General features: G+C 42.4%; 2 protein-coding genes across 3 annotated transcripts; both read right to left on the bottom strand.

The window, feature by feature from the left end:
• Positions 1-624: 624 nt before the first annotated feature.
• On the bottom strand, positions 625-10,774 carry SLBP (stem-loop histone mRNA binding protein). 2 transcript variants are annotated; one of them, XM_081006830.1, is made up of 8 exons: positions 10,609-10,774; positions 9,203-9,331; positions 8,837-8,941; positions 6,871-6,930; positions 4,301-4,432; positions 3,700-3,849; positions 3,152-3,236; positions 625-1,501 (listed from the first exon to the last, which is right to left on the bottom strand). In XM_081006830.1, the coding sequence occupies exons 1-8, from the start codon at positions 10,653-10,655 to the stop codon at positions 1,421-1,423; spliced, it is 789 nt and encodes a 262-aa protein (XP_080862956.1). In that variant the 5' UTR covers positions 10,656-10,774; the 3' UTR covers positions 625-1,420. The 2 variants fall into 2 exon arrangements, with proteins under 2 accessions (XP_080862956.1, XP_080862957.1); XM_081006831.1 differs by lacking the exon at positions 10,609-10,774 and adding an exon at positions 10,363-10,446.
• A 2,289-nt stretch (positions 10,775-13,063) lies between these two features.
• On the bottom strand, positions 13,064-25,183 carry TMEM129 (transmembrane protein 129, E3 ubiquitin ligase). Its single transcript, XM_081005745.1, has 4 exons — positions 24,920-25,183; positions 21,197-21,671; positions 20,099-20,258; positions 13,064-16,039 (listed from the first exon to the last, which is right to left on the bottom strand). The coding sequence occupies exons 1-4, from the start codon at positions 25,122-25,124 to the stop codon at positions 15,791-15,793; spliced, it is 1,089 nt and encodes a 362-aa protein (XP_080861871.1). The 5' UTR covers positions 25,125-25,183; the 3' UTR covers positions 13,064-15,790.
• Between the last annotated feature and the right edge of the window lie 330 nt (positions 25,184-25,513).

Raw genomic sequence — 25,513 nt, 5'->3', positions numbered from 1 at the left:
CAGAGGCAGACCACACAACCCTTTGAATTAATTCATGCAGATTTGTGTGCACACAGATTTGTCAGGCGTGAGACAAGAGGGGGTGTTGGGTGTAGTGAAGGGTTAACCTTCTGTGTCTTGGGGCTGAGAGGAGGCGCGTACAGGGGAAGTACGCCAGGACGTGACGAAAGCAGCTTGGAATGCTGTGAGCTGAGTGAAAAGTGAAAGCAGTTTTGTTGCGCAGCTGCAAACTGAGAGAAGCACGCAGAGAAAATGCAGCTTGAATCTGATGGCGTTATTAATTGTAAATATGCTACTTTTGAGCAAATAAAGGGATATTAGGACAGAAGAAACGTGTGGGACTTGATTACTGCTCTTTCGACACACACTGATGCGTAATTCTGCTAATTGCTTTACGACCGCTACAAAGCCACCCTGCGTAAACAGAAGCCACAGAGGCTCGCAGGGGAAGCGTGGCTGGGCGCCGAACAATAAAGAAATAAATCTACCTAACATGCTGGCACTGTGATCATCAGTTTCCAGGTGGAATGACAGCACTGATTAAAGTAGCCTCAGAATTTGATCTTTCAACTCTTTGCATCTTATTTGTAGAATGTTTTCATGACAGTGTTTGCACCATACACATAAAGATGTACTTGCTTTATTTATGCCTTATCCCATACAAAACAGCAACTGTTTTAGTAAAAAGTCTATAGCTTTACATTATGAAAAAAATAAGTCAACAGTCTCCAAAGTTCTGTTCATTAATTCTTCTTTAAAAGTTAGTGAAGTTCTGCACACAACTATTTACAAGCATCAATTCAGAATAAACTTAAGAGCTGACACCATAAGGAGGACCTGGAAACTGGGTCAAAGCCTTTTGTCATAAAGAGCCTGTTCACACTCATTACCTTGTTACTGCACACGTTGTCAATATCTGAAGGACACAAAGGTTCGAGAGGCATAAAATGCCATCGCCTTGTGCTATCAATAAGTGGTCCTTTGCAATATGAATTATAGGACAGACTGGAGAACTACTACTTGCTGCCTATCATATTCTTTGTCTATGGACAAGAGCCAATAGCTCAGCACCGATGCTGAAGTTCTTCTAATGTGTCAAGTGTTCAAGCTCTTCAAGTGTGTCAACATTGTCTGGGCTGGTTTATCTTCTGAACTATAATTAAACTGTTTATAAAGCTACCTCCTGAGTATACATAAAATTAGGCAATCACTCAATTACATATAACTCAAGTTTTATGCTTTGTATAAAAAAAAGTAGTCAGGCGAAAACATTGATTGCAATTTCACAGCTGCCATACTCCAGTTCTCCAGACTGTTAGATAAGACAGTTTCAGGTGTATGTGTCTTCTGAGTAAGACATTCCTTTCTCAAAAAGCAGCCAGTAGAATGCATGCTTTGCAGTCATAAAGTATGTCAAAACCTAACATGTCTCCAGCTCAAATTCATCTTCCACCAGGTGGTCAATGCTTCTCACTTTAGTGGGTGTGCCTGTACAGTTTTCCTAAAACAAATGGAAAACTCGATTAACAAACAAGACAAATAGATAAACTATTATTTATTTATTTGAACAATTCATATACTGCTTAGCTACAATTGTCTCTAAGTGGGGTACGGAAAATCTCACTCCTGGGTATTCATTCTTAACACACTCTGTTGATCATTAGTGAAATTTTTTTCCAAAGTACAGTGGAACCTCGGGTTACATACCGTCCTCCTTACAAATGCTTCGGGTAACGAGCTCCACTAACCCAGAAGTAGATGCCCCTAGTTGCAAACTTTGCCCCGGGATGTGAGCGGAAGTCGCACGCCAGCAGTCCGGCAGCAGCAGGAAGCCCCATTAGCGAAAGCACACCTCATGTTAAGAACAGTTTCGGCTTAAGAACAGACCTCCGGAACGTATTAAGTTCGTAACCAGAGTACCACTGTAAAGAATTGTATCTTGCCAAGGGGATTCAATAGCACATAAGGGCAACTAGATGGCTTTAATTTTTCCCAAGTTCTGAATACCTCTCCCTCACACCATTAGGGTTTTTCTCAGGAAGAAAAAGGCAGATCTGTGAAAATTTAAGACATTTTCCCTTCCTGTCCAACATTCACCCTTTATCTACTACTCACTCACTCAAACCTCATTTTTTATGCCATCATTGCATCACACCTTCACTTATAACTTAATTACTGAAATTATTCTCTTTTCTCTGCACTTTTCACAAAAAGCCACAACCTCTACACCTCCAGGTCTTTCGTAAAGAAAATCTTAGCAATTGTAATATTGCATCATTCATGACATCACAGCAGCAGTCAATGGCAATAAGATTTTGAACCACAACCTTTGTTTATCTCAGCTTTTGTAAATTTCCTATGACTGTGCAAATCATCCTTTTTCCCCTTTTGTTAATTTCCTATGACTGTGCAAATCATCCTTTCTCCCCTGTAAACCTTTATGTTCTATACTGTAATGTGACACTTCAATTATTCCTCTGAAGACACAGAACAACTTAAAATAATGTCCGTGCTATGTGGGAATGGAAAAGGAAAACTGATCATCAACTTCCTGTTGTTTGTGGAAACCTCTTCCTCTACAATTGCTAAAGTGCTGCGATGCCATAATAGTTAAAATTATTCTAACTTATGGTGGGAGGTCACTCTGAAAAATGTTCATAATGCAACTTTTGTCAGATATGTCAATCTGGTTAAGGAAAATGTATCACTAAAGGCAGAAAATGTTGGCGGGGTGGGAGGAGAGAAATGACAAATGCAAGTATGTGAGGTGGTGGGAAAAGCATACACAAACATACTAAAGGAAGGGGAAACACATTCTGTACTGGGTGGGCAGAGAAAAGAGGGACCGAAGAGGTATGGGAAGGTGGAGAACACAAGGGAAGAAGAGTTTTACAATGCGTATGGAAAAAATAGAGGTGCTATGTACCCTGATGAGGTAGTTTTGGAGACAAAAATAAGCAGATACTGGGTAGTTCAACATCAACAAACACAGCAGTGCATCACCTGTTGGCAGTCCACTAGCTTTTGGCAAGCAGCTGCTCCTTTCAGACTTTGTTGCAAGATTGGGTTAATCAGTGATCTAGCACCCTAACAGTAATGGATACTGAAGCAGGACTAACAAAATATTTATTCCAGGCTTCAAAGTACTTACATCATTATCCTGAGAGCTTCCTTGTGACCCAGCAGAATTGCTTCCTATAGATTCTGTTTCCATGTCACCAAGATCAACAGGACTACTATGAGGGGAGAAAAGCAATTATCAGTTATTCATTTTTGACAGTTATATATTGCCCAAGAAATGTCTATGAGTGATCAGAACCAAGATTCCAGGCCTATGGTTTCCAAGTTTATACATCTGGCCCCATAGCTGTATTTTGATAGCTACATAAGCTTGGCAATGCTGGTTTTTAAAACCTTTAACAGTTCACATACTTCTGGGAGTTAAGGCAATCTTAGTTCTGAGTCACACAGTTATATGTGTATAAATGCTATTGAAAATCAATATTCTTAAGCTCACCCGTTATACAGATTATATGCTAAACTTTGCTATAAAACGAAGTCTAAACTGAATAACTCTCTTAACCCTAGCTATATTAAGGAGAAGATCACTATAACTGAAATTCTTAAGTTCTAAACAGACAGTCCCTCATTCTTTTAAGTCATTAGTTTCTATTCACTCTAAAAATACCTGGTACTTACATTACTTGCATGTCACAACTTCTCTCACCAGGAGGGTCCCAAAAATGAAGTGCAACTTTCCACAGTCTGATTTGTTGGTCCCAGGATCTTCGGCTATATTTCTTAAATTTATTGGGAGTCCTCGGATGAACCCCTGGAACTCGTAGACACCTGGAACAAAAATTAAAAACTGTTTACATGGCATTTTAATCCAAGCCATGCTTTTATTCCAAATGCAAGAGCAAGTATTAATTACAGTAATTTTTAATTAATCAAAATCTCACTTCATTAGTGTCATTCTTTCTGCTTACTATTGCCTTTAGCAATTTAGCAAAACAGTTGCTTAATTTAACACATATCTGAATGCTTCAATTTAGAACATTATCTGCCTGTATACTTCAAAAGACAACTGACCTGTTCAAGTGAGTAATCACAGAAATGCTAAAACATATTCAAAAATTTAACTAAAATAAGACTATGGGTGAAAAATAGCTATATTCTTTAACGAAGGCAGTATATTAGAATCAAGCCATACTTTATGCTTGCCATAAGTGTCTGCAATGAAACCAGTAGCAAGTTTTAAAAGAAAACCCAAATGTTCCTGGTAAACAAGAAAACATACTTTGGAACTTCTCGAATATATCTGTCATATGCCAGTGTGTTCTTCCCATAATTTATTTGCTTCTGTCTCCTCATCAGAACAGCCTCATCCGTCTCAAGTTCCACTGCTGCTGTGGACTCCTTGGAGTCAGAACTGAAAATATAATGTTGATTTTAATTTTTTAAATCTACCTTTTTCATGATAGGTTAACAGCACTATATAAATACTAACGAAACTGTAACACAATATGGTATAGGTGTCCCCCCGAGTTACACAGGGGTTATGTTCCAGGCCCCTACACTCATAAAGTGTAATTACGTAAAGTGGGGAGCACCCCACTTTTAAGGAAGGCACACAGGGAGGAGAGACTCAGCTTGGAAATTGCTCAGGGTCGCTGCCCAGCCTGTCTGCCTGCAAGGAACCAGTGCAAGAAGGGCGCCACCAGAACTGGTGCCAGGAGGGGGGTGCAGGCACGCAATGGAGGAGCAGCAGAGAGAAGGCACCTCCCACCCTGCACTGCTGGTTGATCGCAGGCAGCCGTCCCTCACTCAGGCAGAAGCCCTGAACAAGGGGAGGCCAAACTATTTATTTAGCAGTGGCCAACATAAATGTGGTTGCGCATAGATGGTGATGGGATGCTGTACTGAAATGTATCCCCGTAGTTAAATGGATGTGTTCCTTTTCAGGGTTTTACTTTGAATCTATATTTATTGTTTTAAAATAAGTACATTTATGAAGGGGGGGGGGGAATAAGCATACATACATACGTACAAGCAAACAAGCAGGCAAACAATAGAAAATAGAAGCAAACTACAACAATATAAGAAACAGCAAAATTAATATGACTAACATCATTTATACTTCCAATAATGAAAACAATTATAAAACTTGTAAAGAAAAAAATTTAAAATGACTTCGTTAGTCTCACTGTACTTTATCTATTGGTTACCTTATACTGCAGTTACACATTTCTTATACAGTTTCTTTTTACCTCCCTACTAACTTATATTTATACAATACAAGGGTCAGTCTAATTCTGCCAAGAGGTTTCCTTTTATACCATAGTTTTTAAAGTATTCTTTAAATATTCTCCAATCCTTATAGGCTATTTGTTTTGTTTGGCATCTTATCCTTCCTGTCACCTTTGTTAGCTGCAGATATTCTACCATTAGGATTTGCCAATCTGCCGTGTTAGGTTGTATTGTTGTATTTTTCCAATTTCTTGCTATTAAAATTCTGGCCGCTGTTATCCCATACATGAATAATGTTCTTTTTGATTTCCCTATTTCTTCTGGCAATATGATTAATAGAAATATTTCTGGCCTTTTTTTAACGTAAATTTAAGTAATTTTTTTAAGTTCTTCATATGTTTTATTCCAAAATACACAGATGTCTGTACACTTCCACCACATATGCAAATAAGACCCAATTTCTCTGTTGCATCTTCAATATGTAGATGATCTATTATTATACATTTTAGCAAGTTTTTCTGGAGTTTGGCACCTTTTCAGGGTTTCAGCCAACCTTGAACCTTTTGGCACTATTGGGGCTTGTACTGGACACCATTTCTGCCCTCCTAAACCCTCCACCCACTCTGCTATATAGAAGAAGAAGAAGAAGAAGAAGAAGAAGAAGAAGAAGAAGAGGAGGAGGAGTTTGGATTTGATATCCTGCTTTATCACTACCCTAAGGAGTCTCAAAGCGGCTAACAATCTCCTTTCCCTTCCTCCCCCTCAACAAACACTCTGTGAGGTGAGTGAGGCTGAGAGACTTCAGAGAAGTGTGACTAGCCCAAGGTCACCCAGCAGTAGCATGAGGAGGAGCGGGGAAGCGAACCCGGTTCACCGGATTACGAGTCCATCGCTCTTAACCACATCACACTGGCATGCTCTGGTGGTACCCTTTAGATTGGACTACTGTAATGCACTTTACACAAAGGCTGCCTTTGAAGGTGTTTGTAAACCCCAATTAGTTCAAAACACGGTTACTGGGGCTATGTGTTATGATCATACTAAACCAGTGGCTCCCAATTCTAACTAGACCCCAATCAATATCCTGGGCTCAGTTCAAGGTGTTTGCTTTTAAGCGCTTCTCAGCTTAGGACTGGGGTACCTATCTTACATGTGCATGTCTGTACAGTAAAATCTTAAGCAATGGTCATTCTTTTGCCATCTGGGGCAGTGGGTCATCACCTCTCAGTAATGGTATCCTAGCTTTGCAATACTCTGTCCTGAGAGGCTTTCCTAAAAATGAGAAAGTTCTCATTTTGGTGCCAGGCAAATACTTTTTATTTTTCTAGGCTTTTAAAACTAAAATTGTGTTACATTTGGTTTGAGATTTATGCAACTTCTAGAACGAAAGATTTTAGATATGTGGGTGTAGTATTTTATATTGTTATTTTGTAAGCCACCTCCAAAGCATGCTGAAGGGTAGAGTAAAAGCACTCACTAATGAAGGACTGATAATGAGGGCTAAACAGACGATACATTAAAGAACAGGAAAGCTCTAGCTTTTTCATAGCTAACCAGAAAAACAGTACAGTTCAAAATAAGCATTTCACCACACCCAACAGATGAGTTTTTGACTCTTACCTTCCAGAAGACAGCTTCCTCTCTCTTCCATATTCATTTATCAAAAGTTTTCTTTTGTATCTACAAAATGTATTTTTATTTTAGCACACATTTCCACTATTTTAATATCATAGCCACTCTATTACAGTATGAAGATGCAGGACCTTTACATAAGGCTGCTAACTGCTGAAACGTTAAATCTTGGTCACCTGATATTGAGGCTTATTTAATAAATACTCAGTTGAGTAGGACCCATGAGTTGAGTAGGACCCAGTTGAGTAGGACCCAACGTTAAATCTTGGTCACCTGATATTGAGGCTTATTTAATAAATACTCAGTTGAGTAGGACCCATGAGTTGAGTAGGACCCAACATTAAATCTTGGTCACCTGATATTGAGGCTTATTTAATAAAGACTCAGTTGAGTAGGACCCATTCAATCTCTTCATAATCAGAACAGTTGCTCCAAGTTAAGAAACTGGAAGCTTCTCCCAAAAACCTTTACATCTGACGTCATTACTGCATTCAGCTTTAAGCTATGTTGCCCTTGTAATAGCTACAGCGGAATCCTTTTCCCAAGCACTTAACAGCGTAGGTGCATTTGTTTCCAGTTTAACAATCCCACTCATAACAGTGATTTACCAACTTTAACATTACAATGATACCATGTGGCTCAGAGGTGGCAAATTACTGGCCCACATGCAAGGTGTATCCTTGGGAGCCCCCTCACCTCTGTATCATTTAGACTTCAAAAAGTATTCCCCTTTTCTTAATTAAGAAAATTACTACACATAACGTTAATATCTTTAAAATATTATTAGAAAACAAGATGTAAATCCTTCAATCATAATTACAATAAATAAATAGCTTTAATTGTTTTATTCAAGCAGACCATAATAATCATTTCCTAATTTATTTTCCCTACTTGAGCTATACTCCCCAAATGTTAAGCATCCCTCAACAAAGAAGACAGATTCACTCAGTCTTGCAATAGAAAGCAAGCATTTCAGTGCAGGAGGCCTGGAGATATTACTGCTGGAAAGTCATGGCCCTTCCTTTCCCATGCACAGCTAGAACCCCTTCCCCACCTCCATTTAGGGTTGAAAACAGCCTTTTAACTGTTGTGGATATTTTGCAAGCATAAATTCCTGTGCAGGTGAAGAGGTGATCTTTAGGGATATTGTGGTTGGGGAAGATTAACCCTCCCCTCCCTAGCTGCAATGCCCATGAGGATCTAAGACAAGAACAAAAAGCAATCAACTAATATAGCTTACTAGGTCGCTTCTCAGGCTGCTCGCATACCAATACACTTATCCAAAATGGGTAGTTTTATCATTACATAATTGTTTTACTATATTTTATCCCACTTTACAGACCAATTATCGTCTCTCAAAGACTTACAATAATAAAGTTATAGTTATATTATAACTTTGTACAATATAACATAATCAATAATTGTTTTTGTTGCCAAATGAAAAAGACCAAAATGTTCTCTTTTTCTGTATATGGGAGTTTTCAATATTATTATTCTCAACTCACTGCTCAGAGGAATAAATCACAATGCTCCCACATTCAGAATAAGATCTACTTCCAGCATCCAAGTAAGACAGTTAAAATTTGGCCATCTCATCAGTACTAAAACACCTAAATGTAATAGGCTATATGATAACAATTACAAAGTTATTTATTAGAAACTACTTCTCAAAAATTAGATACAGCTTCTCATACTGTCAAAATCAACATCATGACATAATTTCAATATATTATTTCACGATGTTGATTTTGACACAATGAGAAGCTGTATCTAATTTTTGAGAAGTAGTTTCTAGTAAATAACTTTGTAATTGTTATCATACAGCCTATTACGTTTTTTTCAATTGGATTTGCGTAATATAGGCACTCTGGTGGTTTTGATCTCATCAGTAGTAGGCAGCCACTGAATAGTTCTACATCCCAACAAATATTTTTAATGAATTATGCAGTCATACCTTGCCATTTCTTTATTAACATTAGTCCGCATTTCATCTTCTTCAACTGCACTTCCCCAGTCTGAACATCGTGAACGGGGTTTATGGCCTTCTGGTGTTGTGAAACTATAAACCAAATCCCAATAAATATAGAATTGAAGCTTTAAAACAATATTTTTAAAAGTACAATAAAATGTGTCCTGTACCAGTAGGCCCACAAATTAAACAATTCAATTTGAATTTTTGCATTTAACGTCCTCTAAAAGTGTAGTATACACCTAGTATGCTGCAAGTGCATAATCAGTTGTCAAAAATTACTGCATATCATCTATGCATTAAAAGTTAACTTTAATTGTGCTTTAAGTTCAGCATACTTTATATACATACCTATCTGGCCTACTGTCTGACAAACTGCATGTATTTTTATCATCAGAATTGGACATGCTTGGATCATGTGTGCTTCTGTGTTTGCCATCTGCTCCACGCTTCCTTCCTTGAGTCCAACGAGCTGGTGGTCTGTGAGGAAGCAATCAGAAAGTGAAACTGTAAACAATTTTGTATATGTAGACTATAAAGTTGCTAGAAAATGCTTGTTGGGGAGGGTTGTGGGGTTGTTATTGGGCTGCCATTCTCGTTTTTATTTTGATTATGCATTTTGTGTTTTTATATTGTGATTTTATCCTGTGAACCACATTGAGACGTGCAGGTATAGCCGGTATACAAATTTAATATATATATTTTAAAAATACAAAATTTAAATCCTAATTGGATTGTCCTTCTTATGCCCTCTGAGGACTTTACAACTAACTATGTGGATAGAGAGAAGAGGGGGGATAATCTAAAAAAACAACACCCCCGCCCTCAGATTACTTAACAAAGTACTGCATGTTGGCGTTTTAACTGCACATCTTAAAACTGCACCCTAGATGTGGAATATTTATTGACAAACAGTTAGCACAAAGAGCCTCTCCTGTACCCCCTAGACCAGCCTATCTCAACCTTGGGTCCCCAGATGTTCTTAGACTACAACTCCCATCATCCCTAGCCAGCAGTCACAGATGATGGGAGTTGTAGTCCAACAACATCCGAGGACCCAAGGTTGAGAAAGGCGGCCTTATTAAGACCGTTTCATAAGCAGAGCTGTTCTCTCAAAGAGTCCCTCCAGTTTAGAGTTTCCTCTATTTCGGAAATCGCAAAGCGTCCAGTCGATCTGTTGTTCCACGGCCTATTGCAACAGCGCACAAGAAAACGAACTCTCAGAACATCGGCAAATAAGACAGAAATTCGGGGAAGTTTTTAATATTTAACGCTGTACTGTTTTTAACCCTTGACTGGGAGCCACCTACAGTGGCTGGGCAAACTCATCCAGATGGGCGGGGTATAAATAATGAATTATTATTATTATATTATCTTAGCGATTATAATAAACGATGGCTGAACTATTATCAATAAAAAAATAACTTAAAATTATGAAATGGGGGGGGGGCGTTACTCGCATAAACAAACAAATATTTCTCCTTTCTTCTTGGTTCCCTCATTTGCCTTACCAGGGTCTCCTTCCTTCTCGCTGACCTACTTCACAGAAACCATAAAAGGCAGATTTTGGGAATGGGGGGGTTGGGGTGGGAAGGAGTTTCAAGGCCCTCTCGGCCCCCTCACGGCGCCCTCCCTTCGCCTCGCCGGCTGAGGCACGGAAGGCGGCCCTCGACACAAAGCGGGGCCTGGGTCGCCTCCAGACCCCTCCCCGCCCCCACCCCCCCAATTCCCCTCAGGAGGCGGCAGAGGACACGCACCTACTGTGAGCGCGGCCACCGAGCGGGCTCCGCTGACGCGACGACATGGCTGAGCCGGATAAAAACAGAAAATAGCCGCTCTTTTCTCCCTCAGCGCCTCGCTCCCGCCGCCTTCCTTCCCTCCCGCCAAACAAGAAACGACTGCGCTCCCCTCCCTCAAGCGAGCCTCGAGAGACAGAGAGCGCCTGCGCGGACACCGGCTGGGCGGCTCCTACCATTAGGGGCGCGCGGCGGGGGGGGGGTTGTCCTTGTCACGAGGTTTCGCCTTCGCGGAGAGCAAGCCGCTTTGGCGAGATATGCGTGTATGTGATGTGTGTATAACCCAGTTTAGCAAGGGGGAGGGGCAAAAGCGGCAGTCTCGATTCCCCCCTCTCCCCTCATAGATTAATTCCCCCCACTCAGCGATGAAGATGGTACGTCCCCCAAGGGCTGCGCCAATGGGAGCTTCTTCTGAGCTGCCTGCTCCTCCCCCGCCCCCGCCCCGCACAGAAGCGCGCGTTTCCCTTTGTCTGCCGGTTTTGCCTCGCTTTTCAAAGGCTCCGCCCACTCGGCGGGATCAGTTGGCGGGAAGATCTGAAATGCAAATACACAGACATACGACAAATGGCAAAAAGAGGCAATGCCCCTGATAGAGCTAGATTTACGTATAAGCTAAAAAAGCTATAGCTTAGGGCCCCACTCTCTTGCCCCCCCCCAAATTTAAAGGGGAAAAAACCTGGATGTACATTTCCAAAATATAAAATACAGTGGTACCTCAGGTTACATACACTTCAGGTTACAGACCCCACTAACCCAGAAATATTACCTCGGGTTAAGAACTTTGCTTCAGGATGAGAACAGAAATCATGCTCCAGCGGTGCGGCGGCAGTGGGAGGCCCCATTAGCTAAAGTGGTGCATCAGGTTAAGAACAGTTTCAGGTTAAGTACGGACCTCCGGAACGAATTGAGTATTTAACCCGAGGTACCACTGTAAAATAAAACCAACATACAGCAACAGTGTTTTGTTTTGTGTTGCGTAGGCTCCGATGATGTACATCTTTTGTTATGTGCAAATGGCTTTAGATACCTATTAGGTCCATAAGTTACCATATTGCATATAGTCAACACAAAAAACAGCCACAATTTGTTGTTGACATATAAAGGGCCCTTCAGTAGTTTAGGGCCTCATCAAACCTAAATCTGGTCCTGGCCCCTGGCCTGTTTTCTTTGTTTTCTCCAAGTCAGTATTCTGTGCCTACTACTGAGCATAGGTAAAGGTAAAGGGACCCCTGACCATTAGGTCCAGGCGTGACCAACTCTGGGGTTGTGGTGCTCATCTCGCTTTATTGGCCGAGGGAGCCGGCGTACAGCTTCCGGGTCATGTGGCCAGCAAGACTAAGCCACTTCTGGCGAACCAGAACAGCGCACGGAAATGCCGTTTACCTTCCCGCCGGAGCAGTACCTATTTATCTACTTGGTGAGGTGCTTTCAAACCGCTAGGTTGGCAGGAGCAGGGACAGAGCAACGGGAGCTCACCCCGTCGCGGGGATTCGAACCACCGACCTTCTGATCGGCAAGTCCTAGGCTCTGTGCTTTAACCCACAGCGCCACCCGCGTCCCACTACTGAGCATACTTAGTCCTTATTGAGTTTTTTTTTGTTCCCCTCCCCTTAAAATTCCCATTTATTTAAGAAAGTACTCCTGCAATCCTTGACGATCACCCCAGTGATGATTGCACTGTCTTTGTGCATGGATAGTACAATTCTGGCAATATTACTGGCACGGAGATAATTTCCTCGTTTCCATGGGACCACAGCCATGTGATTACCAAATCATGTCCTTACATTGAGGCAATAAGCAGTACAGGCAAGTCAGGCAAGGAGAGTAACTGCAGAGCAGCTGACTCAAGTCACAGAAACACCAGGGAGACGAGAGTTGGTGGCATTGTCAAAAGGCACCCAGCAAGCAAGGGATAAGAGGAATTCTTCAATCCTTAAGTGGTTCATCTAAACCAGAAAGAACATTAAGTCCCAGGAAGCCCAGAGAATTGTTTTGATTACATCAGTGAAACTAAGGGACCCTGAATATCCAGAAGAACACTTGTGTGCTCTCTCTCTCTCTCACACACACACATACACACGGACAGTGTAAAGGACCCCTGGATGGTTATGCCCAGTCAAAGGAAACTGTGGTTGCGGCGTTCATCTCACTTTTAGACCAAGGGAGCCAGCATTTGTCCCCAGCTTTCTGGGTCATGTGGCCAGCAGGACTAAACAGCTTCTGGCGCAATGGCACACCATGACGGAAACCAGAGTGCACGGAAACCCCGTTTACCTTCCCGCTGCAGCGGTACCTATTTATCTACTTGCATTAATGTGCTTTCGAACTGCTAGGTTGGCAGGAGCTGGGAGACACACACACACACACTCTTCTGCCTGGAGGGTTTGTGCATTGCTAATTATCCATAACAAGCAAATACAGAAGCAACAAAAATGAGTTTATGTATACTAAGGAAGTGAAAAAACATGGAAGGTTGCAATACATCTGGGGGTGGGGATGGACAAAGAAGGTAGTATTACAGAGGACCCTGGACATGATCTTTTATTTCATACAAGAAACAGATGTTGGAGAAATGCTTACAGTGTGTCCCTGCCAATCCTTCAGAGTGGATCCTCCTTCAGAGCACCCTCAAAGACCCACTAAAAGATCACAACATGAGTTACTTGCCAGAGTGAAGGATCAATACTGAGGAAAGAGGCAGTTGCCCCATGGCAGTTACCCATAACAGTTGAGAACTAGAATTGCATGTCTCTTCACAGTGCAGAGTCTTTGCCCAATTTCCATGGGGGTAGCTGGGGAAATAGTGTACAATGGCAAAATAACAGAACACAAAACAATTTTTGAACAACCCTCCGGCAAAAACGCAGGGTGATCCCACAAGCAAGAGCTGGATAATCCTCCAATTTAAATCACTACCAAGCGAGTGGAAGACAAGAGAGTTGAAACTGCAGATCAATGCCTGCTTCTGGTTCCCCTCCAGTGGGTTGCTCTACAAGACGCACAGGTACTTGTAAGGCACCTAGGCAGAGGCATCTATCAAAGGAAATATTCAGGGCATAGACCAACAAAATAGCAATGCAGATGCAACCCATGTTTTCACAACCCTGATAACCACTGTGACCTTGTCTACCGAGGCAATACATAGGGGTAATCCATAGGGACTTGTTCCTCTGCTCCTGCTGGAATAGTACAAATGCATTAGAGGCAGATAGCAGCTCCAGCCTAATGGTGTACACCCAGATGGCAACTGGGTGCTAGTAAAGGTAAAAGGACCCCTGACCATTAGGTCCAGTCGCAGACGACTCTGGGGGTTGCGGGGCTCATCTCAATTTATTGGCTGAGGGAGCCGGCGTACAGCTTCTGGGTCATGTGGCCAGCATGACTAAGCCGCTTCTGGCGAACCAGAGCAGCGCACGGAAACGCCGTTTACCTTCCCGCTGGAGCGGTACCTATTTTTCTACTTGCACTTTGACGTGCTTTCGAACTGCTAGGTTGGCAGGAGCAGGGACCGAGCAACGGGAGCTCACCCCGTCGCGGGGATTCGAACTGCTGACCTTCTGACTGGCAAGCCCTAGGCTCTGGTTTAACCCACAGAGCCACCCACGTCCCAACTGGGTTCTACTGGAGTTCAAAATGCTCAGGGAAACCTGCCCCTTGTATAATGAGACCACAAGGCACTGCCTTAATAAGAGCAACAGATCAGAATTATGTTTCAATTTATAAGACAGTGGTCAAGTGTTCTTGTTTCCTGGAATTGAATGTAAACAGACTTACTATGGCTTGTTGTATTTTTCCCACATGGTAGTAGTAGGAAGAATAGTAACTGCATGTCAGCTAGACTAGCCTCAAGGTTAGTAAGGTTAAGAACATATCTCATACATGTGAAAACAAGTTACGGAGGGGGGATAGGGGAAATCCAATCAGCAGGCATTTTAAATAAGTGAAGTTCAATTCCATACACATTAAGGGTAAGTGAAGTGTCATCCTTCTCATTTAATAACGGGAGGCCTCTGAAGATCAAGGAAAAGCAAGTGCAGAGATCCCATAAAGATTAATATTGATTTACAAAGTAATATGATTGCATTTTAAGATACTAATCTATTTACAATAGTTTGTATCTCATGCACAATTGGTCTATTTGGCGTCTCATCTGAATCCCAAGCTTTAGAAGCTGGGGCAGCAACAAGCATTAAAAAGTTCTGACCTAAAGATTTTCTGATACATATTCCATGACTAACAGAAATTGTCCCATATTTCCCAGAATCCCAGCCAACTATGGTACTTATACATCTTATTTAATAAACTTTAAAAGGGGGAAAGCCCATAGAACATTTATTCTTGCAAAATCAGATGTTCTATAACAGGGCAAGTATTTGAGACTTTTGTTTCAAGAGAGAAAGCATCCGTCTAATACTAGATTCCTGAAACCTTAACACATGTACTTTTATACTGCGACTTTTATTCTGATTTCAGACATAATACAATTGTGATCAGTTCACCAGCCCAGATGAGACTGGTTATGTATTATTTAATAGGCAAGCCCCCAACCACTACTGAGCAGATGGGCTCCTCCTTCTTCTTCTAATATGCTATGTAGCCAAGAGCTGAACTGATTGGCTGTATTGCTCAAAAAAGTTAAATTGATGATCACCCCATTTTGTGCTACATATTTCAACCTGAACAGGTCTCGTGAAGATAGTGGCCAGAACTGTTCCCTCCACTGCTAGGTTATGTGGGGAGACTATTTCTGGCAACCCACCCCCTCACCCCTGTGTTTCTCCCAACCCTCCAAAGCAGATGGGAGGAGGCAGCGTAATCAATGGAAATTGCCTCTTCCCTGTTCCACTAGTGGAAAGGACAGCTTTGAAGGCCACAGGGTTCCCTAATTCTGCTTCAGTAGAGGTCTGATGCAATTCTAAACTATCACTCAATATTTAATGTAACCAAAGGGAGTAGCCAAAGCTGGTGAAAATAATCATTTTCCGTTGTTTGGTTGCAGCAATTAAAAAACTGAACCAATAGAAAATAATCAGAAAGACAACCAACAGAAAGTCCCCATGAACAGAATAATAAAAGGTAAACAGCAGGTGGATTCATCCACCTTTGAAGTAGATTCAGATTAAAGGAGTGTTCCGGGACCTGTTCATCGTATAACACAAACATCTAAAATGCAGAATTTGGCTCTGCAGGTTGGGCAAGGCACGCGGCTTGAAAGCCAGGTTTCTGGGTGCTGCTGGTCTTGCCGGCTGGCAAACCATTTGCCCATGCAAGTCAGGCACCACATGGGACGACAGTAGCATTGTTGGCACTCGCCTTCATTCAGCTCTTGACAATTCTTCAGAAGCTTGACATTTGCAGTAGTTTGCATACACCCAATGCATGGGTCTAGCTCCTGCAGACAGAGAGAGGAAAAAATATGTCACAATATAATTATTATGTTTTATTTAATATATAGTGCCATCAATGTACATGACACTTGACAGGATGTCATAAGAACACAAAAAGAAGGGGGGGGGGAGAGAAAGAAACTAATGATCTGTCTGAAGTAACCAACTAATTCTTTCGGTCAATGTTAACACAAATGATTGCCACAAATTTAATCGCCACCTAGTGGCATAATTTTGGGGTGTTCTCACCTTAGGCTGTTACTGGGTAAAAGTCATCTGCACCCGGGTTCTGCCACTCATGAGAAAATGTAAACGCATGGTGAATTTTAAATTCATCACATCTAGCTAGCTGTTGTCCATGGAGTTTTCTTGGCAGGGATACTGGAGTGGCTTGCCGGTTCCTGCTCCAGGTGGATCGCGTTTAGTCAAAACAACCACTATGACCTGTCCATCTTGGGTGGCCCTGCTCATAGCTTCTCCGAGTTATTCAAGCCCCTTCGCCACAGCAAGGCATTGGGAAAGGAGTACGACAAGGCTGTATATTGTCTCCCTGCTTATTTAACTTATATGCAGAATTCATCATGCGAAAGGCTGGGCTGGATGAATCCCAAGCCGGAATTAAGATTGCTGGAAGAAATATCAACAACCTCAGATATGCAGATGACACAACCTTGATGGCAGAAAGCAAGGAGGAATTAAAGAACCATTTAATGAGGGTGAAAGAGGAGAGCTCAAAATATGGTCTGAAGCTCAACATCAAAAAACAAAGATCATGGCCACTGGTCCCATCACCTCCTGACAAATAGAAGGGGAAGAAATGGAGGCAGATGGTGACAGCAGCCACGAAATTAAAAGATGCCTGCTTCTTGGGAGAAAAGCAATGACAAACCTAGACAGCATCTTAAAAAGCAGAGACATCACCTTGCCAACAAAGGTCTGTATAGTTAAAGCTATGGTTTTCCCAGTAGTGATTTATGGAAGTGTGAGCTGGACCATAAAGAAGGCTGATCGCCAAAGAATTGATGCTTTTGAATTATGGTGCTGGAGGAGACTCTTGAGAGTCCCATGGACTGCAAGAAGATCAAACCTATCCATTCTGAAGGAAATCAGCCCTGAGTGCTCACTGGAAGGTCAGGTCCTGAAGCTGAGGCTCCAATACTTTGGCCACCTCATGAGAAGAGAAGACTCCCTGGAAAAGACCCTGATGCTGGGAAAGATGGAGGGCACAAGGAGAAGGGGGTGACAGAGGACGAGATGGTTGGACAGTGTTCTTGAAGCTACCAGCATGAGTTTGACCAAACTGCGGGAGGCAGTGGAAGACAGGAGTGCCTGGTGTGCTCTGGTCCATGGGGTCACAAAGAGTCGGACATGACTAAATGACAAAACAACAACAACAACAAAGCTAGCTGTTCCTTGGAAAAAGCTGTTATTCTATTTAGAGGCGAGTCTTTCTTACCAATCTGTCTACTTAGCTATAAGCTCCCCACCCCCTGAACATTTTCAGTAAAAGTTTTAAAGCTTTTTGACACCCACTGAAGGAGAACTCCTCCCATCAGCTGAATTTCCAGCAAGTGTTTTTCAAAATGACTTTGAAAATATTTTTAATGCCTTAAAAACCACAATCCAAGATACATTTCCTTGGAAGTAAATCCCAATGAAGCCGCTTGGACTTACATTTGAGTAAACAGTTGGCTCACGTAGAAGATGCATAATTTTTACAAGCCTAGCTATGCATACAGTGAAGGAAAAAAGTATTTGATCCCCTGATAAATTTGCCCGTTTGCCCTCTGACGAAGAAATGAGCAGTCCATAATTTTAATGGTAGGTTTATTGTAGCTGTGAGAGACAGAACAACAACAGGAAAACCCCCAGAAACCCAGAAGACACAAGTCAGAGATTGATGGGCATTATAATGAGTAAAATAAGTATTTGATCCCCTATACCAGGCTACCTGGTATCTTCACTGTATGTAATGAGCTGAGATTAGAAGCACCTGCTGTAAGGGAGAGATTTTACCTGTAATCCCAGCTCATTACAGTACCTGTACAAAAGACACCTGTCGACAGAAGCAATCTTTCCAGCAGTACTAGAACATTTCTTTAAAAAGCTAAAGGGAAATACATGGGGTTCTTTTTTTGCTTGTGGCAACTTTGGAGGAACTATTCTGTCTCCTTTCGGCTTCCAAAACTGTTTCCAAAATGCTTCCAAAGCAGGCCTTTGCAACTGAAAACCCTGAACCTCCCTGAACTGTCAATGCCCAAAGAACCAGTCACAACAAAGGACACACATCTAGATAAAGGATTGGATCCAAAAATAAACAAACTGGAAGTTTGTGGAAGGAAATTTTCTACAGTCCCCTCAAAAGCCAATCAGTTCTTTAGATTAATTAGCAATTAGCCAATGGTTAGATAGAAGAACAATAACTCAGACTTGTTAGGAGACACCAGCTGAATCCTGTTTATCAGAGGGGCCTTGAAGATTAAAGCATTCCCACAGACAAAAAGATTCTTAGAGTTGGAAATTAACCAGATGACCCATTCACACTGAATCCACCAGGACAGCCAGGTGTCAAGAAGCACAAATCAACTAGAAACCCCCTTTCCTACTGAGAAAGGAGACACCCAATTTACACTTCTGAAGACAAAAATTCGGCAATTAAAGAACCAGATACACTTTCCCAGAATTCTATAGTGTTTGGCTCTCCCATAATGCTCTCCTTTGGCATGAGCCAAAGTTTTAACTTGCTGAAAGTTCCCAACTTCACTACAGCCTGTTTCAGTCACTCACACAGGGATACTAAAAACTTATAGTAGATGGAATTCAACTGAACAGTTCTGCTTGCACTTTTGGCTGTGCAGCAGAAATTCCTCTCCTTTCCTTGCACATTCACCAAATAGGTTCTGAGCTTCCCCCAGTCAAATTTAGGGGATACTTGAGAAGAGGGGAGGAATGTTCTGCTGTGCAGCAAGAAGTGCTCGTATTAGTGGAACTGTGTAGTTTAGTTGGATATTGTCCCCATTGCTGAACTTGCTATATGCAAAATATTGGTTTTTAAATGGCCAAGTGCATGCTTAAGATATACCATATTTTTCGCTCTATAGGATGCACTTTTTCCCCTCCAAAAATTAAGGGGAAATGTGTGTGCGTCCTATGGAGCGAATGCAGGCTCCTTGGCTTCAGTGATAGCAACGCGAAGCTCCAAAGCGCAGAGGGAGAGCTCTCACTCTCCAGGCTTCAGGGATAGCCGCCTGAAGCCTTTGGAGCGCAGTGGGAACTCGCGCTGCGCTCCGAAGGCTTCAGGTTCCTTTTGCTGAAGTTGGGAGAGCAAGACTCTCCTGGCTTCAGCAGAGAGGGAGAGCTGCGCAGCGCCCCTTCAGCCAAGCGGGAGGAGAAATGGAAGGGGCTCCGTTTCTCCTGCCGCTTCGCTGAAGGGGCGCTGAGCAGAGAGGGGGAGAATTTTTTTTCTTGTTCTCCCCCTCTAAAACAAGGTGCGTCCTATGGTTGGGTGCGTCCTATAGAGCGAAAAATACGGCACTTCAGAAGATATGAAGCAGATCTTGTCACCTGAGGCTATTTTTTTTTTTAATAACTTTTATTTTGCTTTTAACAGGTACATATAAACAGGTACATATAAATATAGACAACCAACATTACAAAGGAAAATTCCTTAATAGTAATGGGGAAAAACTACAAAAACTACAAAAAATATCAAAGTACATAACACAGAACATAAGCAACTATGGGAAAGATAAAAGAAAAGAAAAAAGAAAAAGAAAAAGGAAGATGAGCCAAAGCAGGAAAGCTCATCTTTTGTACACTTCCGTCAAGCTCACAACAGATCATTATTCTTATCAATTAACTCTTACCAATTAACCTCTTATCAATTAACTCTTATCAATTAATTCTTATCAATTAACCTGAGGCTATTTATATTCAACAGGGAAGCTGGTATTTGGCAACATACTCTAGGTTTAGTCATAATCTACCAACTTGCCCACACTCCACCAACTGTGAAATAAAGGCAACACGAAAAAATAAGTTATAATCTCCAATCTTGAACCTACCTGATTGCTTGAAACACTGTATGCCTGATTAGTCTCTACCAAAGAGGTAAAGGTTTCCAGAAACAAGTCACTGAGGCTCTGATGTATGACCACATTAGCAGCATTACGGATGGGAGCATGGAGCTTTTCTCTCAGTTCGCCATATTCTGTTGAATTCAGCCTAAGACAGATAGAGTTTCATATCAGCCATTTGCAAGTGTAAAAGAAATTGTACTTTGTATTTTATACGTGAGCTTTATAGAAAGGAGACACAGTCTCAAATACCAAGGCTACTTTTATCTCATTTTAATTACAGACTAGGAACAAACAAATCCATACTGTTTTTGCAGCATATTATATAAAAAAATCACAACCAAATTTCAACTTTTGTTTTTCAGTGGGTTATTTAAATGTCTTAGATGACTGAAAACTCTCACTAGCATCAAATGAGTTTGCATATGACTCACAACGTTTTATGTATTCATTTGTGCCTCCACAAACTGGAGGGAAATGTTTTGTTAAAGTCTCCTCCATTGATTTGAAAAGCACTTTTAAAATGACTAGGTTGAACACTGATATCCTGCCATTAAGTGGTTCAAGCTATGCTAGGGAAAACACTCAGGTGTCTAACACTCGGGCAAACACTCAGGTGTCCAACATAATATACCAGTGTTAAAAGTACAGTATCTGCATTGGTTAAGTTCAAGGTTTTGTGGCTATTTAAAGCCCAAAACAACTTGGGACCAGGATGCTTAGCAGCCCACCTCCCACAAGTACAAACCAAGCCAATCTTTATGATCAGAGGAGATCCTATTGGCTGTTTCACAGCCAACAGATTGTCACTTGATGGAAACAGGCCTTCTTGGCGATAGCACCCATCCTCTGGAATGGCCTCACTTGAGTAACTTGTGAGCAACAGGCAATAGAGACCTTTAAAGCCTCTTAAAATCTTATGTTTACCCAAGTTTTCCTGAGCTCTGAATATATTTAATTGAAATAAATTGTACCAAATTATCACATATAGGCAATCTTGCTTTAAAAAAACAGCTCTAACCAAGAGATAGTGGAATATTGTATTGAGATCACATTGACAAAACTTTAAAAAAATGCCCATTTTACCGGATAGTAAAAGGTTTCACATGAGGATTAATACTGGCAACACGAATTGTGAGGAACTGTGCAGGCATGTTTGAGTCTGGCAAGAGTTCATGCTGTCTGGAGTCCACCACAGTTAGAAAGATGTCTCGCTGCTGCGCAATATGTAGACAGTATGTGGTCACTTTCATGATCCAGGTGTCTGTAACAATTACTCGGGCTCCCGGGGCTCCCGTAGCAAACTTGTCAATCCTCCTGAATTCTATGTTGATAGAGGAAGCCACTGCCCTCCAGCCTGACTGTGGGAGGGCATAAAGGGAAAGCGTCTTGACTAATGGGTGGTTATTCCAGCCATTTCGTGACCAGTAATATATCAGGATACCAGCAATGGTTGGGGCAAGAAGAGCCAACAATAAAAAGACTCTCCAGCTTTCTGGAGCCTGATAAAAACTGCAAAGTTGTTTCTCGGGTGCCGCAAAGCACATGCCAGCATAGTAACCTGCAAGGGAGAAGAAAAGTACTTTTAGGAAAGAGAGAAAATAACCTGACATACATGTAAAGGTAAAGGTAAAGGGACCCCTGACCATTAGGTCCAGTTGCGGACAACTCTGGGGTTGCGTGCTCATCTCGCTTTATTGGCTGAGGGAGCTGGCGTACAGCTTCCAGGTCATGTGGCCAGCATGACTAAGCCGCTTCTGGCGAACCAGAGCAGTGCACGGAAACGCTGTTTACCTTCCCACCAGAGCGGTACCTATTTATCTACTTGCACTTTGACATGTTTTCGAACTGCTGGGTTGGCAGGAGCAGGGACCGAGCAATGGGAGCTCACCCCGTCGCGGGGACTCAAACCGCCGACCTTCTGATTGGCAAGCCCTAGGCTCTGTGGTTTAACCCACAGCGCCACCCGCGTCCCTTGACGCGTAGGTGTTACTTAAAGCTTCCAACAAGAACCTAACATCTTGACAGTTCACATTTCAGACATTGAACTTCCACATATCCTTCTCTCATTGTAAACGCTCTTCCCCCTGCCGCACTTTCATCCCCGGAAAACTGTGCCTTATCTACACTGTGATAGGGTAGTCAGGGAGGGGAACATAGCTGTCAACTTAGAGATTTGAAAATAAGGGACCAGCAGCCTCGAAAATAAGGGATCAGCAGCCAAAATAAGGGATCAACAATTACTTTGATAAAATACATATTTTGTTGCATGCAAATGGCTTTAGGTCCATAAATTACCATATAGCATATATTCAACACACAAAAACAGCAACAATTTGTTGTTGACCAAGGACATTTAGACATAGAAAGGGCCCCATTACCTTCAGTAGCTTATTTAAGGGACATCATAAATAAGGGACAGCAGCGGGACATGGCGCTGGGATAAGGGACTGTCCTGCCAAATAAGGGACGTTTGACAGCTGTGGAGGGGAAAGAGAGAACCCTACTTGAACTTCCCTTCCAACCATCTCTTTTACATGCGTCTCAAAGCAAACGAGCAAAGCAAAACCTTACATGGCAGGCTTAGTTTTTATAGGGATACAGGTGTAGAGAGGAGAAGAGAGAGCAGCGAAGGAGAAACAGAAAAAAGGGAGCAACTGCTTAGGAACTTTTCCCCAGCGCACATGTTCGTGGGGCCCTCTCCCCAGACTCCTAAAGATGGGGAATGCCTTCGCGAAGGCAAAAACATTCCTTTCCCAGGACTTTGGCTTGATTCAGCCATCACTGGACTTTCCAATGGTGGAGGGCATTGTTTTTGTTTGTTGCTATTTTTATTTCATTTATTTAATTTACATCCCTGCCCTTTACCCAGAGGTCTCAGGGACGTTCACAGAATGTCCTGCATTTTTGCGCTTTTAATATTGCAAACCACCCTGTGATCCTGGGGTGAGGGCAGGGCCGCATTTAGGTTTGATGAGGCCCTATGCTACTGAAGGTAATGGGGCTCTTTATATGTCCAGCTGTCCTTTTTCAACAACAAATTGCTGCTGTTTTTTGTGTTGAACGTATGCTATATGGTAATTTATGGACCGAATAGGTATCTAAAGCCATTTGCACATAACAAAATATGTAATTTATCAAAGTAATGGTTGAACTCAAATACAATTAAGAAGAAGTATATTAATAGTTCTAGCCACAGGTAGGTAGCCGTGTTGGTTTCACCCTTTTAATGAGGGTGAAAGAGGAGAGCGCAAAATATGGTTTGAAGCTCAATATCAAAAAAACGAAGATCATGGCTACTGGGCCCATCATCTACTGGCAAATAGAAGGGGAAGAAATGGAGGCAGTGAGAGATTTTACTTTCCTGGGCTCCATGATCACTGCAGATGGTGATAGCAGTCATGAATTTAAAAGATGCCTGCTTCTTGGGAGAAAAGCAATAACAAAGCTAGACAGCAGCTTAAAAAGCAGAGACATCACCTTGCCAACAAAGGTCCGTATAGCTAAAGCTTTGGTTTTCCCAGTAGTGATGTATGGAAGTGAGAGCTGGACCATAAAGAAGGCTGATCACCAAAGAATTGATGCTTTTGAATTATGGTGCTGGAGGAGACTCTTGAGAGTCCCATGGACTGCAAGAAGATCAGACCTATCCCTTCTGAAGGAAACCAGTCCTGAGTGCTCACTGGAAGGACAGATCCTGAAGCTGAGGCTCCAATACTTTGGCCACCTCATGCGAAGAGAAGACTCCCTGGAAAAGACCCTGATGTTGGGAAAGATGGGAGGGCACAAGGAGAAGGGGACGGCAGAGGACGAGATGGTTGGACAGTGTTCTCGAAGCTACCAGCATGAGTCTGACCAAACTGCGGGAGGCAGTGGAAGACAGGAGGGCCTGGAGTGCTCTGGTCCATGGGGTCACGAAGAGTCGGACACGACTAACGACTAAACAACAACAACAAGCCATGTTGGTCTGCCGTAGTCGAAACAAAATAAAATTGGCAGACCAACACGGCTACCTACCTGTAACTAGAACTATAGAAGGCACCACACTGGCATCTGAAGAAGTGTGCATGCACACGAAAGCTCATGCCAATAACAAACTTAGTTGGTCTCTAAAGTGCTACTGGAAGGAATTTTTTTTATATTAATAGTGAAATACAATGTTTTCCCTTTAAACGTTTTTAGGGGCCCCCAAGAGAGTGGGGCTCTAAGCTATAGCTTGTGTGGCTTATACACTGGCACTGGACCGTGAGGGGCAGAATAGAAAGATGATGATGATGATAACAATAATAATAATAATCCAAAGAAATAAATAATCATAATAATAATAATCCAAAGAAATAAATAATAATCCAAAGAAATAAATAATAATAATCCAAAGAAATAAATAAAAATAATAATAATCCATAAAAATTAATAATAATAATAAAATTTTAGGGGCCCCCAAGAGAGTGGGGCGCTAAGCTATAGCTTGTGTGGCTTATACCCTGGCACTGGACCGTAAGGGGCAGTATAGAAAGATGATGATGATGATAATAATAATAATCCAAATTAAATAATAATAATAATAATCCAGAGAAATAAATAATAATAATAATCCAGAGAAATAAATAATAATGATCCATAAAAATTATTATTATTATTATTATTAATAATAATAATCCAAATAAGTAAATAATAATAATACTAATCCAAATAAATAAATAATAATAATAATCCAAAGAAATAAGTAAATGGAAGGGCAAGTGGTGAGGGGCCCGCCCTTCCCCTCCTCCCCCCGCAGCCCCCTCTCCCTGCCTCCCGCTCACGCACCGAGGGGCAGCAGGGCGTGGGCCAGGAGAGTGGCGGCGCCGCGCCGGAGGTGGTACTGGACGAAGGCCGCGTCCTCACTGCCCAGCCAGCCGCCTAGCAGGTTCTGCACCGTCAGCCCGGCCAGGTGGAACTCGTTGGGCGGGAAGACGAAGCAGACGGCCAGCACCACGTAGGCCAGGCTGAAGGTGGCGGCGGGGCTCTCCATGCGGGCGGGCGCGCGGGCAAGGCCGCTGGAGGCCCCGGGAGGCGGCGAAGGCCCGGTCCGCGCTCCAGGCCGGGCTTCTCCCCGCGCGCGGTGCACTCTGGGAAGTGTAGTCCAGGGGGCAGCGCTCAACCAGCCTCTGTCGGAGCGGAGCTGCAAAGGACTCTCTGCCCGCGGGGAAAGTGTCCGAGGGTCTCAGGGACGGGCACTCGAAGCACGGAGGGCAGGAGCCCCCAGAACCAGGGCCGGATTTCCTTATGAGCTAAGCAAGCTATAGCTTAGGGGAACCCAAAGAAAATTAAAGGGGGAAAAATCTGGATGTACACTTCCAAAATATAAGATAAAATGCAAATAAAATAAAACCTACATGCAGCAACAGTGTTTTGGGTTGT

This window comes from Podarcis pityusensis (assembly GCF_964106645.2).
Source record: "Podarcis pityusensis genome assembly, chromosome: 5".
NCBI lineage: Eukaryota > Metazoa > Chordata > Lepidosauria > Squamata > Lacertidae > Podarcis > Podarcis pityusensis.
This window is presented reverse-complemented; position numbering and strand designations above follow the sequence as displayed.